Source organism: Alosa sapidissima, chromosome 7, assembly GCF_018492685.1.
Source record: "Alosa sapidissima isolate fAloSap1 chromosome 7, fAloSap1.pri, whole genome shotgun sequence".
NCBI classification, from domain to species: domain Eukaryota; kingdom Metazoa; phylum Chordata; class Actinopteri; order Clupeiformes; family Clupeidae; genus Alosa; species Alosa sapidissima.
This window is the reverse complement of record NC_055963.1, coordinates 24,502,039-24,516,848: the sequence shown is the minus strand read 5'-3', so window position 1 is coordinate 24,516,848 and position 14,810 is coordinate 24,502,039. Positions and strand designations below refer to the sequence as shown.

General features: G+C 40.6%; 1 protein-coding gene across 1 annotated transcript; it reads left to right on the top strand.

The window, feature by feature from the left end:
* The first annotated feature begins 1,015 nt into the window (after positions 1 to 1,015).
* dnajc5aa (DnaJ (Hsp40) homolog, subfamily C, member 5aa) lies at positions 1,016 to 14,161 on the top strand. The gene is made up of 5 exons (XM_042097097.1): positions 1,016 to 1,150; positions 8,527 to 8,661; positions 9,882 to 10,095; positions 10,323 to 10,494; positions 10,602 to 14,161. The coding sequence occupies exons 2-5, from the start codon at positions 8,552 to 8,554 to the stop codon at positions 10,709 to 10,711; spliced, it is 606 nt and encodes a 201-aa protein (XP_041953031.1). The 5' UTR covers positions 1,016 to 1,150; positions 8,527 to 8,551; the 3' UTR covers positions 10,712 to 14,161.
* The last annotated feature ends 649 nt before the right edge of the window (positions 14,162 to 14,810 follow it).

Sequence of the window (14,810 nt, the reverse complement as noted above, 5' to 3'; positions counted from 1 at the left end):
ACTGCCCAACGCATTACCAGTTCCTCACTCCCCTCCATCGAGACCACCAAGGGCAAGCGATGCTTGTGTAAGGCATGCAGCATCATCAAAGACTGTTCTCACCCCAACCACAGACTGTTCACCCCACTCCCCTCCGGGAGGCACCCAAACCATCAGGTTCAGAGGAAGCTTCTTTCCTGCGGCTGTCACCATACTGAACTCTAGCTCTGCATCCCAGCGACAACCAACCAACTAAGCCCCTGCCCATATTTATATTTCAATTTATATTACTCTAAACCACCCTCTGTAAACCAACATACTACTCTCTACATTGCACTATATGTATTGTCCTGTCTATGCACCACCTGTCTATACTTTGTATAACTCATTGGACTTTTCTGCTTTTTTGCACTTCTGGTTAGACACAAACTACATTTCGTTGTCTTTGTACTTCTCTGCACAATGACAATAAAGTTGAATCTAATGTAATGATTGATGGCATATTAATATTTGCATAATAACAGTGACTTGTTTAGGACTTAGACTTGGACTTACTGTAACTTGGCCTTGGTAATACTTGGACTTGGACTTACCTCTCTGTCTTGACTTGGAACTTGACTCAGACTTTAGCATTATAGGACTTGAGACACGTGTTGCATGCCAATCAGTGCCTTTATCCCACCTCTACTAATCAGTCCATTTTCTTTAACTTGTATATATATTCTTTTTTTTTAATGAGTCATGTACTGCTTCACATAAATAATGTGACATTCTGTAGCCTCCTGCACTTGCTTAACAGTCACATAAACTTCTCAGATTCTTTCTACATTTCTACATCTGCAGATTTGATTTATGTTAGGCTAAGTGTCAGTCCATGCAGCAAGAAAAGAGGAGGAACAGAAATGGCTCATTTCATGACTGCGGGATTCCTCGTTGATAGGGAGGGAGGAGATCACCACCACAGGTAACGCGCACAGAGGAGACCCCCAGTGCTGTGAACGCGCACGCTATACGTGGGTGTATGGAAGGAGGGGTTAGTATTCTACTGCTGCAGCTGCTTGCCTTGGACGTGTGTGCGTATACTGGGATGCAGCCTAGTTTCTCATAGGCTATTAAGCCAAACGGCACTGAAATATCACCGCAAGTCAAATCTATCACGCCCGACAAAACGGTAAGAAACATGTTATGAAGGTCTACGAGACATTTTCTTCACTGTTTTCTGCCCCTTAATTTAATGCTGACTTACCCAGACCTGTCTTCTGTATCAAGCTAACTTTAGCAGGCTAACCAATATGGATGCTTATGGTTTGCTAGTGCACTTCTCGGTGATGCGGTAGCTGGCTAAATATGAGCTTCTAAATACAACCCCTTCAAATGATGCTCTAGGCTGTAAGACAAACTACAATCATGAAACGGGGATACCGTTGGGCACATTTATCTCTGCAATAGACTATTACTATCAGTCGGCATCGGTTCAACCTGGTGAAATCTCAACGCAATCAGAGGTTTTTTATATCTTGAGACGCATCTGATGGCCGTGATTTACCTGGCAATTCGTTTGTATCGATGTTTTACCTATAACGAAATTATTTGGTACTAAAAACGATTGGGTTCCTTACTCAAATGTGTTACTATACGAGTCAGTATATTTCCTTACACCTTACGCCTTTTTTGACAATCCTTTAATGCGGTGCGCGCATTTGTGACCATCGCTGTCATGTTGGATGCTGTGGTGTGGATGCAGGCCAATGTGTACCAGCCTAAGATGCGTTATCCTAAGGCTGCGTGGATACTGTATAATATTGCTGTTTAATGGATTCAACCATACTCGTACGAACCAAAGCGCAGTCAGAAAAGCAATGACCTGGCTGTATTTTGAATCGTTTCGACATTTCTGTGTAGGGTAGGCCTACGACTCGCCCAATTCCTAGTATTTCCATCGTAGCTTCATTGCACTTTAAATACTGACGTCAGAGGGTATGACATTCTGCGTTTCTAGATAGGCCTATGTCTTAACACTGGCCTACTCAACACCATATTATTGTCGTGCTGGTTTCAGATCTACTAAGCATGTTATATAGTCTAGTGTAAGACGAACGAAGCGACGGGGGCCGTAGTCACAGTTTATGAGCAGGAAGTCTACGAGGATAGGACTCAGCGGCCTATGTCAAGACACGACTATGGTGCTGAATGGACAGTTCCCGATTAAACGGTTATTATGTCATTGTCTGTTTAAATGACTACGAGCTTGACATATCTATGTCAACTGACCCTGAAATAATCCATAGACCTACAAAATATTACCGGCTGTCTAAAATGAGACGTGGCGACCATTTTAAAAATGGCAAATCGTATAACAATAATTGTAACTGTAACTTGTAGCTTAAATTGCTTGTTTTACATGCTGTAGCCTAGCCTAACGTGCTAACTATCTCTTAACTGAATTTATATTTCGCAATAAAAACTCAGACCCTAAATGACACTTACTAAATGGCATCTACACAAAAACACAATAGCCTACCTCAACTCAACAGGCTGTGCAACGAAATGTAGGTTGTGTTACAAAAATGAATGCAAATGTGAAACACCCAGATGTAGCTCCAGAGGTTCTCAACCTGTTTGGGGTTAAACCAAAACGCCAAGGCACACCAACGGTTACTAATTTTGATGAATGTCACACACATTATTATAGGCTATTACCAGGAGAGTTCATTCTCATATGCCCATATTTTTCTGTGTCTACATACAGAGTGTTCATGAGCTGAGCACAAAAGAAAAGCAAGTCATAACATTATTCACAGATTGGGAAAGGTAATTTTATACTGTTGCTCGACAAGGGGAAAATGGTGCTGCTAAAGTTGTGAGAGTCCTCAGATTGGTGGCGACCTGATATATTACAACAGGCAGGTGAAAAGGTAAGAAAAAAAATCTAACAGTTTCAACATATCCTAACAACCAGGCTTATAAGGTAAACTATGGTGATCTTGCCCTGGAGTTGCGAGATGGGTCTCAACTTCACTTCATGGAATCACACTGAGAATGGTAGCTAAAGACCAGATTTAAAAAAGGTGTAAATCTCTGACTACCTGAAATGTTTTTCATTAAGAAGCATTGAAGCATTTAAAATACCTCTCTAGCCTATTTCATGAGCCTGTACAAAAACACATTGGGGTCTTTAAAAAATCCATGGTAGGCCTACACCTTACTTTGCCTCACGGCACACCCATGTGGCTCAGTACATTGGTTGAGAGCCACTTGCCTACACTCAGTGGACGTAGGTTGTCTCATGGGGTTACATTTCTTTGACTGACTGGGGAGGTGAGTCACAGATGAACCATGGGAAGGACCTGTGGTGTGTGAAATGTAGGGTGATTATGATGTCACCCTCAGTTCATTGCCAGGCATTAAACAATTTTTGTATGGCCTTTGTTCAGATGTCAGTTTTGTCAATTCATGTCAATTTTAAACTTCACCCTCATCTGTCATATTTTACATTTCTTATTCACATTTGTTTAGCCTACAGTGTCTTTAATCTATTATATTTCCATGCATGGACAGCATCTTGATGAGATAGAATATAAGTTTGATAGTCCAAAGCAGACTCCCCTTTTTGTTTCTGAAAGAACTGTTTCTTAATAAAAAATCCATCTAATATCAGTCAATGACCTTTCCAGGTATGCTATGTTGTACAGTTTTGTGGTATGATTGATCTGTAGTTTTGTTTAGTAGTGTATTATTTGGTATATCTTGGTGACATATTACCACTTCAACTGACTGACATGTGCCTCTTTACGTAACTTTTAAATTACCCTATTGATCTGTGTCCCATTTGCTGATTAGCTGAAACGGTGGTTGTATTTTAGATCTTCAAGTCAGGGGTTTGCTTTAGTGTCCATTCACTTCCCGTCTTTAGTGATGAATGTAACAAATTGAGCTCTATTGTCTGCCATTTACAATTCCAGGTATTTGTCAAATTGATGCAGGTCATCATTTTTTCATTTGTTGTTAGAACCCAGTCACTGTTATTTTTGGTGCAGAGGTATCTCTATTTTGGAGAGTTAAGAGAAATCTACGCACTTCTGTCCACCTTCAGATGAGTATTTAGGGTAATTTGTTTCTTTTCAATTTCCATAAAGTGCCACGGTAACTTCAAGATCATTTCACTTATTAAAAGTCATTCTCAAGAGGTGGAAATTACATGGACATACTTTCACCCCAAACAACAGTTCTTTGGCCTACCTAAAATATTAAGCAACCCAGGGATATGTGTCATGCATATTCATAGCTGGTAAGTGGTAACCCACATTTTTAGATCTTCTCAGAACAGAAATATCTATGCAGAGAAAGATAGAAGGGAGCTTGTGTTATGGCATGGATCTATAATGGGCTTGCTATCCTGTTACTGTGTGGAGCAGGGGAAATCCCGCCCATGGTCAGCCTCCAGACTTGGGCGAGAAAGATGTAGGTTGCTGGGTGAGACGGTTTAGTTACATGCAGTGACTTTAAGCACGCTCAGTTCACACCTATATTTAGCGGCCAGCTCAGTGGATACTGGTAGAAATTTTGAATAACAACTGAGAGATTTTGGGTCTGGTTGTGCCAAGCTAGATGTACAAGATATGTATTTTTTAATATGAACTCAAAACAGAAGTGCATGGTATTTATACAGTTAGTACTTTATACAAAACAGGTTGTTCAAACTAACCTGTTATCACTGGCTGAATCAGTGCTTTCTTGAATCCAGATGTGCAAATATAGAATCACAGTAGCAAAACTGTCGTTTAGAGAAAGTGCCCATATGTGTGGACCACATATGACAATACTAGTTTGAACAGTTGAACAGTACATAGATTTCTCTTTGTATGGCTATGAATCATATGTCTAGAGGTTTATTTATATTTATGTTGATCTGGTTAATTTATTTCAGGAGGGAAACCAGCATAGGGCTAGAAAGCCACGTTTTAAAAATGTTTTGACATGAAGTAAGTGAACTTTAGTGCCAAGGAATAGGCTATAGACCGTTTCCATGGAAACTAAAGCACAGCATCACTGCACAACATCTTGGAAATGCAGAGCACTTCATCAATGAAAGGAAACATCCAGGGTGTATGGGTGTGTGCTATGGTTCTTGCTATGTCTGGGCACTGTGCTCTCTTTCAACCATCCGTCATGTCATCCCACCACAACAGGGCATAGCCTAAACATACACAGATGAGTGAAGAATTAGACCTACAAATTCAGCATGACAGTCAGACTTGAAATTGTTTTACATGTTATAGCAAACAAGTTATCATCAAAGCACAAAGGTATAATAGCTCATCAGTTATACTGAATAGAGAAATACAGAGGGACAATGAGGGGGAGAAGGATCAGCAGGGGTAGTCTACAGGAGGCAATGGAGTGAGGAGAATGGAGCATACATTGCCTATGCCATGTATACTGAATTAGGGTATGATTCCACCCATAAAAGTGAATTAGAATCTTCTTTTGATTCTAATTCTATGGAAGTGCTTAATGTTGTGTCATAGATGGAAGCCCCCATGCTAAGCCTGCCAAATGGACCAGCAATCATTTGCACTCATTTTTTATGCAAATCAGCGTCTTTGGGATGTCATGTTGTGTCCTTTTAGGTCACGAGGCAGGCATTGTGATGAAAGCAATGTGGATGTGATATTAATACTAATGTTAGTATAATACCATGGCAAGATTGGCAATATTTGAATTTATAAGATTTATTAGCTGCCATAAATCTCTTTTAAAATGCACAATAATAAATGTTTAGTCTATTTAGATGTATTTATTAGAGTGCTGTATAGCCACACGTTTTCTGGTCAGACTTTTCAAATCTTCATGGACTGTATATTTGGGTAAGTTTTGAGTTATGGTCTTTGGCAAGAAACTGCCAAAAATGAAAGATCACATCACATCTCAATATGTCAACAACAGCAGTGGGACCCCCCCCCCCCCCCCCCCTTGGAACCCTGCTTCTCCCCATAGAAGGCAATTGGGAGCTGAGAACACTCTAGCTGGTGCTGGATTAGCCTGTATTAATCCCTGGCCTTTTGTTTGGGTGGAGGGGCAGTGACAGCCTCGCTGGCACATACACATAAACAGCCGTCAGCAGGGGATGGGGTGGGTATGTGGCGTTTTGGGGGTGACCTGCCCCCATTGCAGTCCAGACATACGCCATGAGCATAATCTGTTAATTTGTCTTTGGCTGTTACTTAGACACAACAGGGACATTGGATGAGCTGTAGGCCTCAGATAATGAGTGAGTTTGGTGTGTGTGTGTGTGTCTGTCCATCTGTCTTCAAATGCATTCCAAGAAGGCAGTCATTGTCACTGAGAACTGATCATTTGTCTTAGTCGAGGTGCAAAACATGATGTGAGCAATATTATTGTAGGTTCATAAGGTTCATGTTGCTCAAGCATGTGTGCCTATCGTGATTGACCAATTGATCAGGCCAGTCAGGTCGATTAATGCCTTTTTTTCATAATCAGTATTGGCAGATCAAAGTGCTTGTGAGGCTCATAAAGCAAAAAAAATCACAGACATGCAGTGTGACAGACAGTGTGATAACTGTCTCAGAAAAGATCACCATTTCAGTGTACAGTACCGCTGCAATCCTATAGTAGCTGTTGTGGATTAATGATAGTGGCCCTATTGTGACCATTCTGATGGCAAACATTAGTGTTGTATGTGTAACTGGATGTCCTGGATGTAACTTTACTTTAGAGAAGAGTGCTTGCATGTACTGACCCTTATTCAGAACACTTGGGCTATGTCATTGTCAAACATGTAAAACATAAGCTAGCACATGACCTTTATGGGCCTGATATCTACCATGCTTATTTTGACCAGAATTTCTTGATACATTTTCAGCTTCACCAAAATGCAAGCTAGTCGAGTTAGTCTATTTTTAAACTAATTTGACTAGAAAAACTTGTGGTTAGCCATTTCTGTTTCTTTGTATGTATATGGTTACTGAGCAGGACCATTTTTGCATTACATAAGGTTAATGCCTGACTTAATAACTGAACTGATAAATTAATTTGACCATGTAAAAATAAATAAACAAGAAACACACTTGTTCTTCAATTAAGCTTCAAATAATTGTTTGATGTCCCTTTTGACTGCAACTGACTGTCCCATTTTATATGGCCATGCATCAGATTGAGGTAGGAGTTCTTGATGTGTTTGACGTCCAAAGATTCTAAAAGTGTCACGTAAAGTGTTTTTCTGTCAAAAACTGTCCCAATTTACGTGACAAGCACTTCTTTAGTATTCCACACAAACTGCTTTATAATGGGCATAATCAAATAAAATAATGACAATAATAAAACATTAAGCAACAGCAAAACATTAACATGAAATCAAGAGAAGCACATCTTTATAAAAAACATTTTCCATTGTGTTCCAATTGTTTATCCACACAATTTTGTACATCTAGCTTGGCACAACCAGACCCAAAATCTATCAGTTGTTATTGAAAATTTCTACACAAAATTGTGTTCTGTCATTTTGCCAGGACAGTATGAGTGCAATACTGAGTAGAAGCAAGATATGCAGATGCTTGCTGAAGAGAGGGGTTCATTTAATCAGTGAAACACACACACACGCACACACACACACCAACATTCTATATAATTAGAAATGCTTTGGCAATGCAATGTGAGTTTCCGTAATGCCAATAAAGCTCTTTTATTTTCTGTTTGATTGAAGTCTACCAGGCTGGTTCATTGGCCATTTCAATAGTGTGCAAAATTAAGAGGTGATTGATTTATAAATGATCTATTCAAGCCAATCAAATTAGACAACACTATGATGTACAGATCCAACATTCATAGCTCCTTTTGTTTGTGCCTGTCTTGCGGTGACAGTGTGTGTGTGTGTGTTTGGGCTTGGGGGGGGGGACTGATGCCCATGGAGTGTTCATTCAAAAAGGACTGAGAACCACTGGTCAAAAGATAATGTTTATGCAGCTCAGACCAGTGTTCAATTTTACAATACAAAAAAGAATTTCAGCATTATATTGGCCACCGGCACCATCAGCCACAAAAAACTTATACTGGTCAATCACTAGGTTGTAGTGTACCATATAACATTGTTGTTGTATGAAGGTTAGTCAGTATGTTTTGTCTTAGTTAAATGTGCATTTTTTTTCTTGAGAAGCTGATTCTGTATCTAGGTCTTTACCAAATACATACTTCTACTTCTCCTCTACTAGTGTTCCCCTGTTAGTATTAAGTATGTAGCCTACTATGCTTTGTCAAGCACTGCTGGATTCAGTTTAGGTGCTTTGGTTTGTGTATGTATCTTGTGTACTGTACATTCTGAGCTCAAGTGGTAGCTTGCATTGTTTTCGGGGCTTTCATGTTTTGCAGGCATGTTTTTGCTGTCCCTAAAAATAATCCTTCTTTTTGTGTCACATTACAGTTTTGGTTGCAGCGATAGCTTGTATAGTTTGGTCCTCACTCTCTCTCTCTCTCTCTCTCTCTCTCTCTCTCTCTCTCTCTCTCTGTGTGTAATCTGTTGCAATCCAACAGATTGTTGAGGAGGTAGGTTCTCATCATGGCTGAGCAGCAGCGACAGCGCTCCCTCTCCACCTCTGGAGAAACACTTTACCACATCTTGGGCGTCGACAAGTTGGCTACACCCGACGACATCAAGAAATCTTACAGGTCAGTTTGTATTCCTCATGGAGTGCGGTCACCTTAACCATTAAGGTGCACTCTTTTGTAAAATAGTTTAATACCCTAAAGATGTCTAGTAAAGATTTTTTTCTTGTACAAATTGCAATGGTTCCATCTCTGGAACTAACCAGGGCTCGACACTGTGCAACTGTAGCAGGTTTCAGGTTTGCTTTTATGAAAAATTCATTTTCATATATCACGAGGACTATAAAAATCAGCATTCTCCGACTCTCATGTGGACATGAATTCAAGATGACCATCAAGAAAAATTCTTAACCTAATTTTAAATTTTAAATTTGGTCTTTTATGTCTGTAATGGTATATGTTTCTCACCATCAACCCCTATTCCCAATGTTAGTCTGGGTACCAAGGGGTGGTATGATGAGCGTTGCCATGGTGATTAGGCCTCTAGTCTCACAACATCAGTCGTTAGGTGTTTGGAAGATGGAAGAAGCGACTTGGCTGCCTGGCTGCCACATACAAGACTGGATGCACTCTTTTGCCACTAGTATCAAACACACTGGTTTAGATGTGGAGAGATATAGTACATGTTGTCCTGAGTTGCGCTTGGGAGGACGGAAATTCTGAAGATTCCAAAATGATATGGTAATACTTAAAAGAGTGGTATAGAAGAGGCTGTGACTTTTGTCTTTAGATCAGTTGGGAGATTAGGATCTTGAAGGTGAGATTGACTGGTGACGACGATATGCTAATAAAGCTCTCTGCAAGTTTCACTACCCCACTTACACTAACAACTCTGGCAGTTTGATTTATTGTATTATTATAAACAACACTAGACATCATTAGGGTGATAAAAAAAAAACAGGATGCAAAACATTGCCAAGCAGGTTTGCCAAGTGGAACACTATTGGAAGTGATTATAAGAAGCCACTAACCACTTGTTAATGCTTTCAAGACCACACAGAGCATCTTCTGTCAACTGTCTTGCTATATAAATGAAATTAAGAGACATTTGATCAAATTTCATTTGTGTAGGTTTCTCAGGAAACACAGGAATTGATTGCACAGGAATTACCACTGAATGCTCAAACATTAAGAGAAGAGTTGTGCAATAGCATGAGTGCTATAGCATGTTAATATGCAGATTAGGCTGAATTTGTCAGGGCTTTTGAAGAATGACAGCATTTCCCGGAGAACAAAGAAAACTGTCATGTCACTTGATCACTTGATGGTCCTTCCTCTCACAGGAAGCTGGCGCTGAAGTACCATCCCGACAAGAACCCAGACAACCCTGAGGCATCAGATAAATTTAAGGAGATTAACAGCGCCCATGCTATCCTGACCGACGCCACCAAGCGCAACATCTATGATAAGTACGGCTCTCTGGGGCTCTACGTGGCCGAGCAGTTTGGGGAGGAGAACGTCAACACCTACTTCGTCCTGTCCAGCTGGTGGGCCAAGGTAAGGCCATAGAAGGATGGCAAGAAGAATGGGACATTTTAGAGCAGAACAGTATTGCATGGCCTGATGGGATTTCACATTTCTGTTTTTTTCCTCTATGGCATTGATATGATATGATGCTATGTGATATGATCTTCATTTATTTATTTGAGGCCTTCTGCCGTATCACCTCCAATCCTTTTTCTCTTCTGTGCTTCTTTGCGCTGTCTCTTTGACGCCCTCTGCAGGCCTTGTTTGTGCTCTGCGGAGTGGCCACAGGCTGCTATTTCTGCTGCTGCCTGTGCTGCTGCTGTAACTGCTGCTGCGGGAAGTGTAAACCCAGACCCCCTGAGGGCCAGGACCCTGAGTTCTACGTCTCTCCCGAAGACCTGGAGGCTCAGCTGCAATCAGATGAGCGAGGTAAGAGATAAGACTGAGCTTGCAATGAAGCGCACGATTGGCTACGCGCCGGGTTTGGGGTGTGCTGATTCAGTTAACCCCAGTGGGTGTGCGTTCTTCCCCAACAGAGGCTGGCGGCGGTGAGCCCATCGTGATGCAGCCCTCAGCCACAGAGACCACCCAGCTGACGTCCGACGGTCACCACGCCACCTACCGGACCGACACCGGATTTAACTAATGCACCCTCCACCTCCAGCCTACCACACATGGTCCCCCCTCCTCCCTGCTCCACTTGAGTGATGATGAGCTCGAGGAACGATTCGTCCGAACAACATTGAACGTGCCACTGACGGTGGCACGCAACCTGAACTTTTTAAAGACATCCCGCCCCACCCCACCCCACTCCACCCCACCCCACTCCATTCCTCCCCAGCCCTGCCCTGTCCCTGTCCTGCCAATCCATTACCACTTCCATTTGTCCTTGAGTGGCACATTACCCCCATCTGTGTAGCAAAAAAAGGGAAGAAATGATATTTCCTCTCCTATCGTTTGCTGCCACTTCATTTTGGCCTTTTGATCCTGATTTTGCCATCCCACAATCCCTTCCCAGTCCTGGTGTCCTGTAGCATGTGCTGTTTGCTCATTAGGTAGGGTCTTTCTCATGTATGTTTTCTCTAGTCGTAGGTGTTTATGAAGGCGTGTGTTTTTCATTCACCGCATATGCTCATGTTGTGTCGTTCTGCGAGTACAGTAGGCTATGCGGCAGGCTCTACTGGGCGTAGTGTGAGGTGTTTGGGGCTCAGGGAGGTATTGGATCTGAAGAGGAAACTGGTCCTTCTGTTTGTTGGTTTGTTTATTTGTTTGTTAGTTTGTTTGTTTGTTTATGCCCAAAGCTGCATGCCGTCTCTTCCCTCACATGCCCCAAGCTTTCAACAACACCTTCCTGGGAGACAAACCACAAAACACACAAAAAACAGGACACACACACACACACACACACACACAAACTTCTATGCCAATTTATGCCAAAACACTGCTTGTCATTCACATGAGTTCTCATGTTTTATCCAGTCTTATACACTTCTTATTGTAAACTTGCCTGCAAAATCAACTGGGTTGACTCAGCCCTGTTTCAAACAGCCCTTAACTTTTGTTCTTGCACTCATATTTTTACACTACAATACTTAGAACACCAGAGAGACCTTAGGATGGCTACTGTAAGACAACACCTTCTTGCAGAAGATGCAGTGTGTGACAGTGTGCTGAAAGACGGATCTTTACAAAGCACTAGCCAACCAACAGATCATGTTGTCGTGTTGTGACACAGGGGTGCGAGGGAACAGGAGACCCACATTGCAGTGATGCTGTTTGGCAGGTTAGGTGGGCATGACTTTATGTCGTGGTTGTTTTTGGCATGCAGTTGTCTGACTGGTCTTACATGATGGCTCCTTCTTACGGTCATATTATCTCTCGTTGTCTCTGAATCCGGAGGAAAACCATGTGTGTTTGTGTCATTCCTTCCCTCCTCCACACCTCTCCCCTGAGTGTTGAGGATTATGCATCAGAAAATAATACAAAAAAACATGTAAAGATATACAATATACACACATGAGGGATGTGTCTGTATAGTATATGTATATTTTGCTCATTTTTACTTCGTAATTGTTTGGATTTAGTTTTTTCCATTCATATTTATAAGTGAGTTCCTGTTTGTAGTGCTTGTGATTGTTTGTTCTTGCGAGTGCCACACCCCTCTGGTTGATTGAAGCCTTGACAACCACTGGATGGAAGATTACAACAATAAGGCATCCTCTGTGTGGCATCCTCTGTGTGTGACAAAGGCTGTTTACCATATAGTGCTGTATCATACATTTGAAATCAATTACCACCAGTGTCTGAAGAGATACCTTCAAAGTTTAATATACTGTATACGGATATAATTATTGGAGTCATTTCTTCTCAGGATTGAGAACATTAGAGCTTCATTGGTTAAGGACAGGTCTTGTAATCTGTGCATCTGTTTCATGGGAATATTTTATCTTATCAAGAACAGGAAAGGGGTTTGTTATCAAATGGATGCAGTGGGTTGGGTTACATGTGTCAAAATGACATTCACCTGTGGTTTTTGCACTGTTGGTGTACTCATTCTTTAATTGTGGTGATGTTTAAGTAACCGTTGTACTTAGATTTGGTGGAAATATATGAACTGATTATTATAAGATTTACTTTACAGTAAGGTGAGGATATTCACAACCTCATGATCTAAAGAGACATCTTAAGACTAAAACTCAAAATGGCCAGTTGTGCAGTCTGATGGGAAGAGTCCTCTCCCAACATACAGTAGATTAAGAGTGTAATGTGTTCAGATTGGGCACTGATTTGACGTAACGGAACATTCTTATCACTTCCTCTTGTGTTCACAGCAGTTCATTTGAATTATTTTTTGTCTCTATGGAAATGAGCTGATTTTAAATGTCTGCAGCCAAGGACCCCTGTCTGATATCTTTTTACACCATGACATATTTTGTGTCATCAGGCCACAATAAGTACTATTTATTTTTTTCAAATTTTGTGTTCCATTTTTTGTTTCATCATCATGTTGTATAATCATGACATTTTATAAGGTGTATAATTGTTGGTGTTGTTTTCATGTTCGTGAAGTGGAATTCCTACGTACCGTAGGGTAGGTCCCCATTATGCTATGGAGTACAGAGTAACAGCTTCCTCATAATCAGATCACAAGTGATCACAGTGAGTGTCAACCACTGGCAGTTCCTCCAGTGACCAATAACAGATGTTTCAATATGTAATTTAAATATCAATAAAATGTTGATCTCATAAATGTAAACACTGAGCCGCAGTTATACGCAAGTCATTTCATTCTCAGTCATTTAGTTGTCACATCATGTTTATGTTGTAATATCTCAAAAGCTATAATTTAGTTATTTTATAAGATGATAGCCACCACAATCAGATTTTGGTCATTTTCTAATTTCCTGTTTGTTTATTTATTGTTGGACATTGTTGTGATTGACCACAAAAACCAGCCATATTCAGCCATACGTACTCCTCTTTTTTTGTTGTTTGTGAAATGCCAATAATGTGAGTTTGAACTGTTTACAATGAGTTTGTGAGCATTCCTCCTCTGCCTCCTTGCCTTCTCTATTCTTCTGCTCTTAATTACTTGCTCTCAGTGGTCGTTTTGGCCCCTGTGGTCCCTAACGTTGCATTTCACACACTTTCCCCCCCAAAACATCTGACAGCTACTACAGCTTCTTTATCGATATGTTGGAAAAATGCAACTTGTTTTGAGTTGAATGCAATGTGTAAAAAAGAAGTCTATTGTACTGAAGAAAAAGATCAGGAAAAAGATTCTTTAGAAAAAAAGAGTCTTCAAAACGAAGACAGTGCTTAGTGTAATAATAGTGATATGGTAAGTTGATGCGTTTTTTATTTTATTATCTTATTTTGTCTGATGAACTGTCCTAGCTTCAAATTGTATGTAATTTGGATGTGGCGAAGCTATGCTACCCATGGTCTAATGGTTAAGGTCTCATGTACATACACTGAAATATGAGGTATAATAACAGACCTTTATGTTGTAGCATGGTTATTGTATGTCTGGAAGAGAAAAAAAACATTTATCTGATTTGCTGTTGTAAAATAAATGTTTCTGAACATTTAAAAATACAGTGTGTTGTTTTCTCTCAAAAACCACAGGTGTTACTGAAATGCTATTGTATCAATGTCTTGTCTTAGTCAGTAAGGATACCTACCCATTGGATTGAAAACTTTATTACTATCAAGTTAATTTGATTATTTCAAGTCAACATGATTTGAGAATAAGAAGACAGCATTTTCACAGCATAATACAAATCAGTGTCCAACATTTCTTCTAGCTGAATTGGAATTACAGAGCATGGAGCTATAAATAAATTTACGGCAATCTATAAATATTTAATTTTTTAAATAACCATCAGCTTTTTATCTGTTCAAGATTTATTTACCGAGAGTGTGGAGTAGTTTTTTGTTCATTTGCGCCTTCTGTGACATTTTCTCTGATCTTGATGTTTCCATCAGCTCTCTCAGGAGATGAAACGTCAGATCCAGTGAGGTTGGTTTTCCAGCCGATGCAATCCTCCTCAGCCGCGAATCTGCATTCCCCCCTTTCTGTTCCTCTACAAAAAAATTCTGGAGATCTGGATCCTCCTCGCTTGGGCTTTTGTTAGTTGGCAGCGATGGAATCTCACCAGTAAAATCCAGTTCATCTTCAGATGGTCCGGGGAAAGGATCTCCTGCCACTCCATTCAGTTTACATCCCCCACCAGAGCACAAAG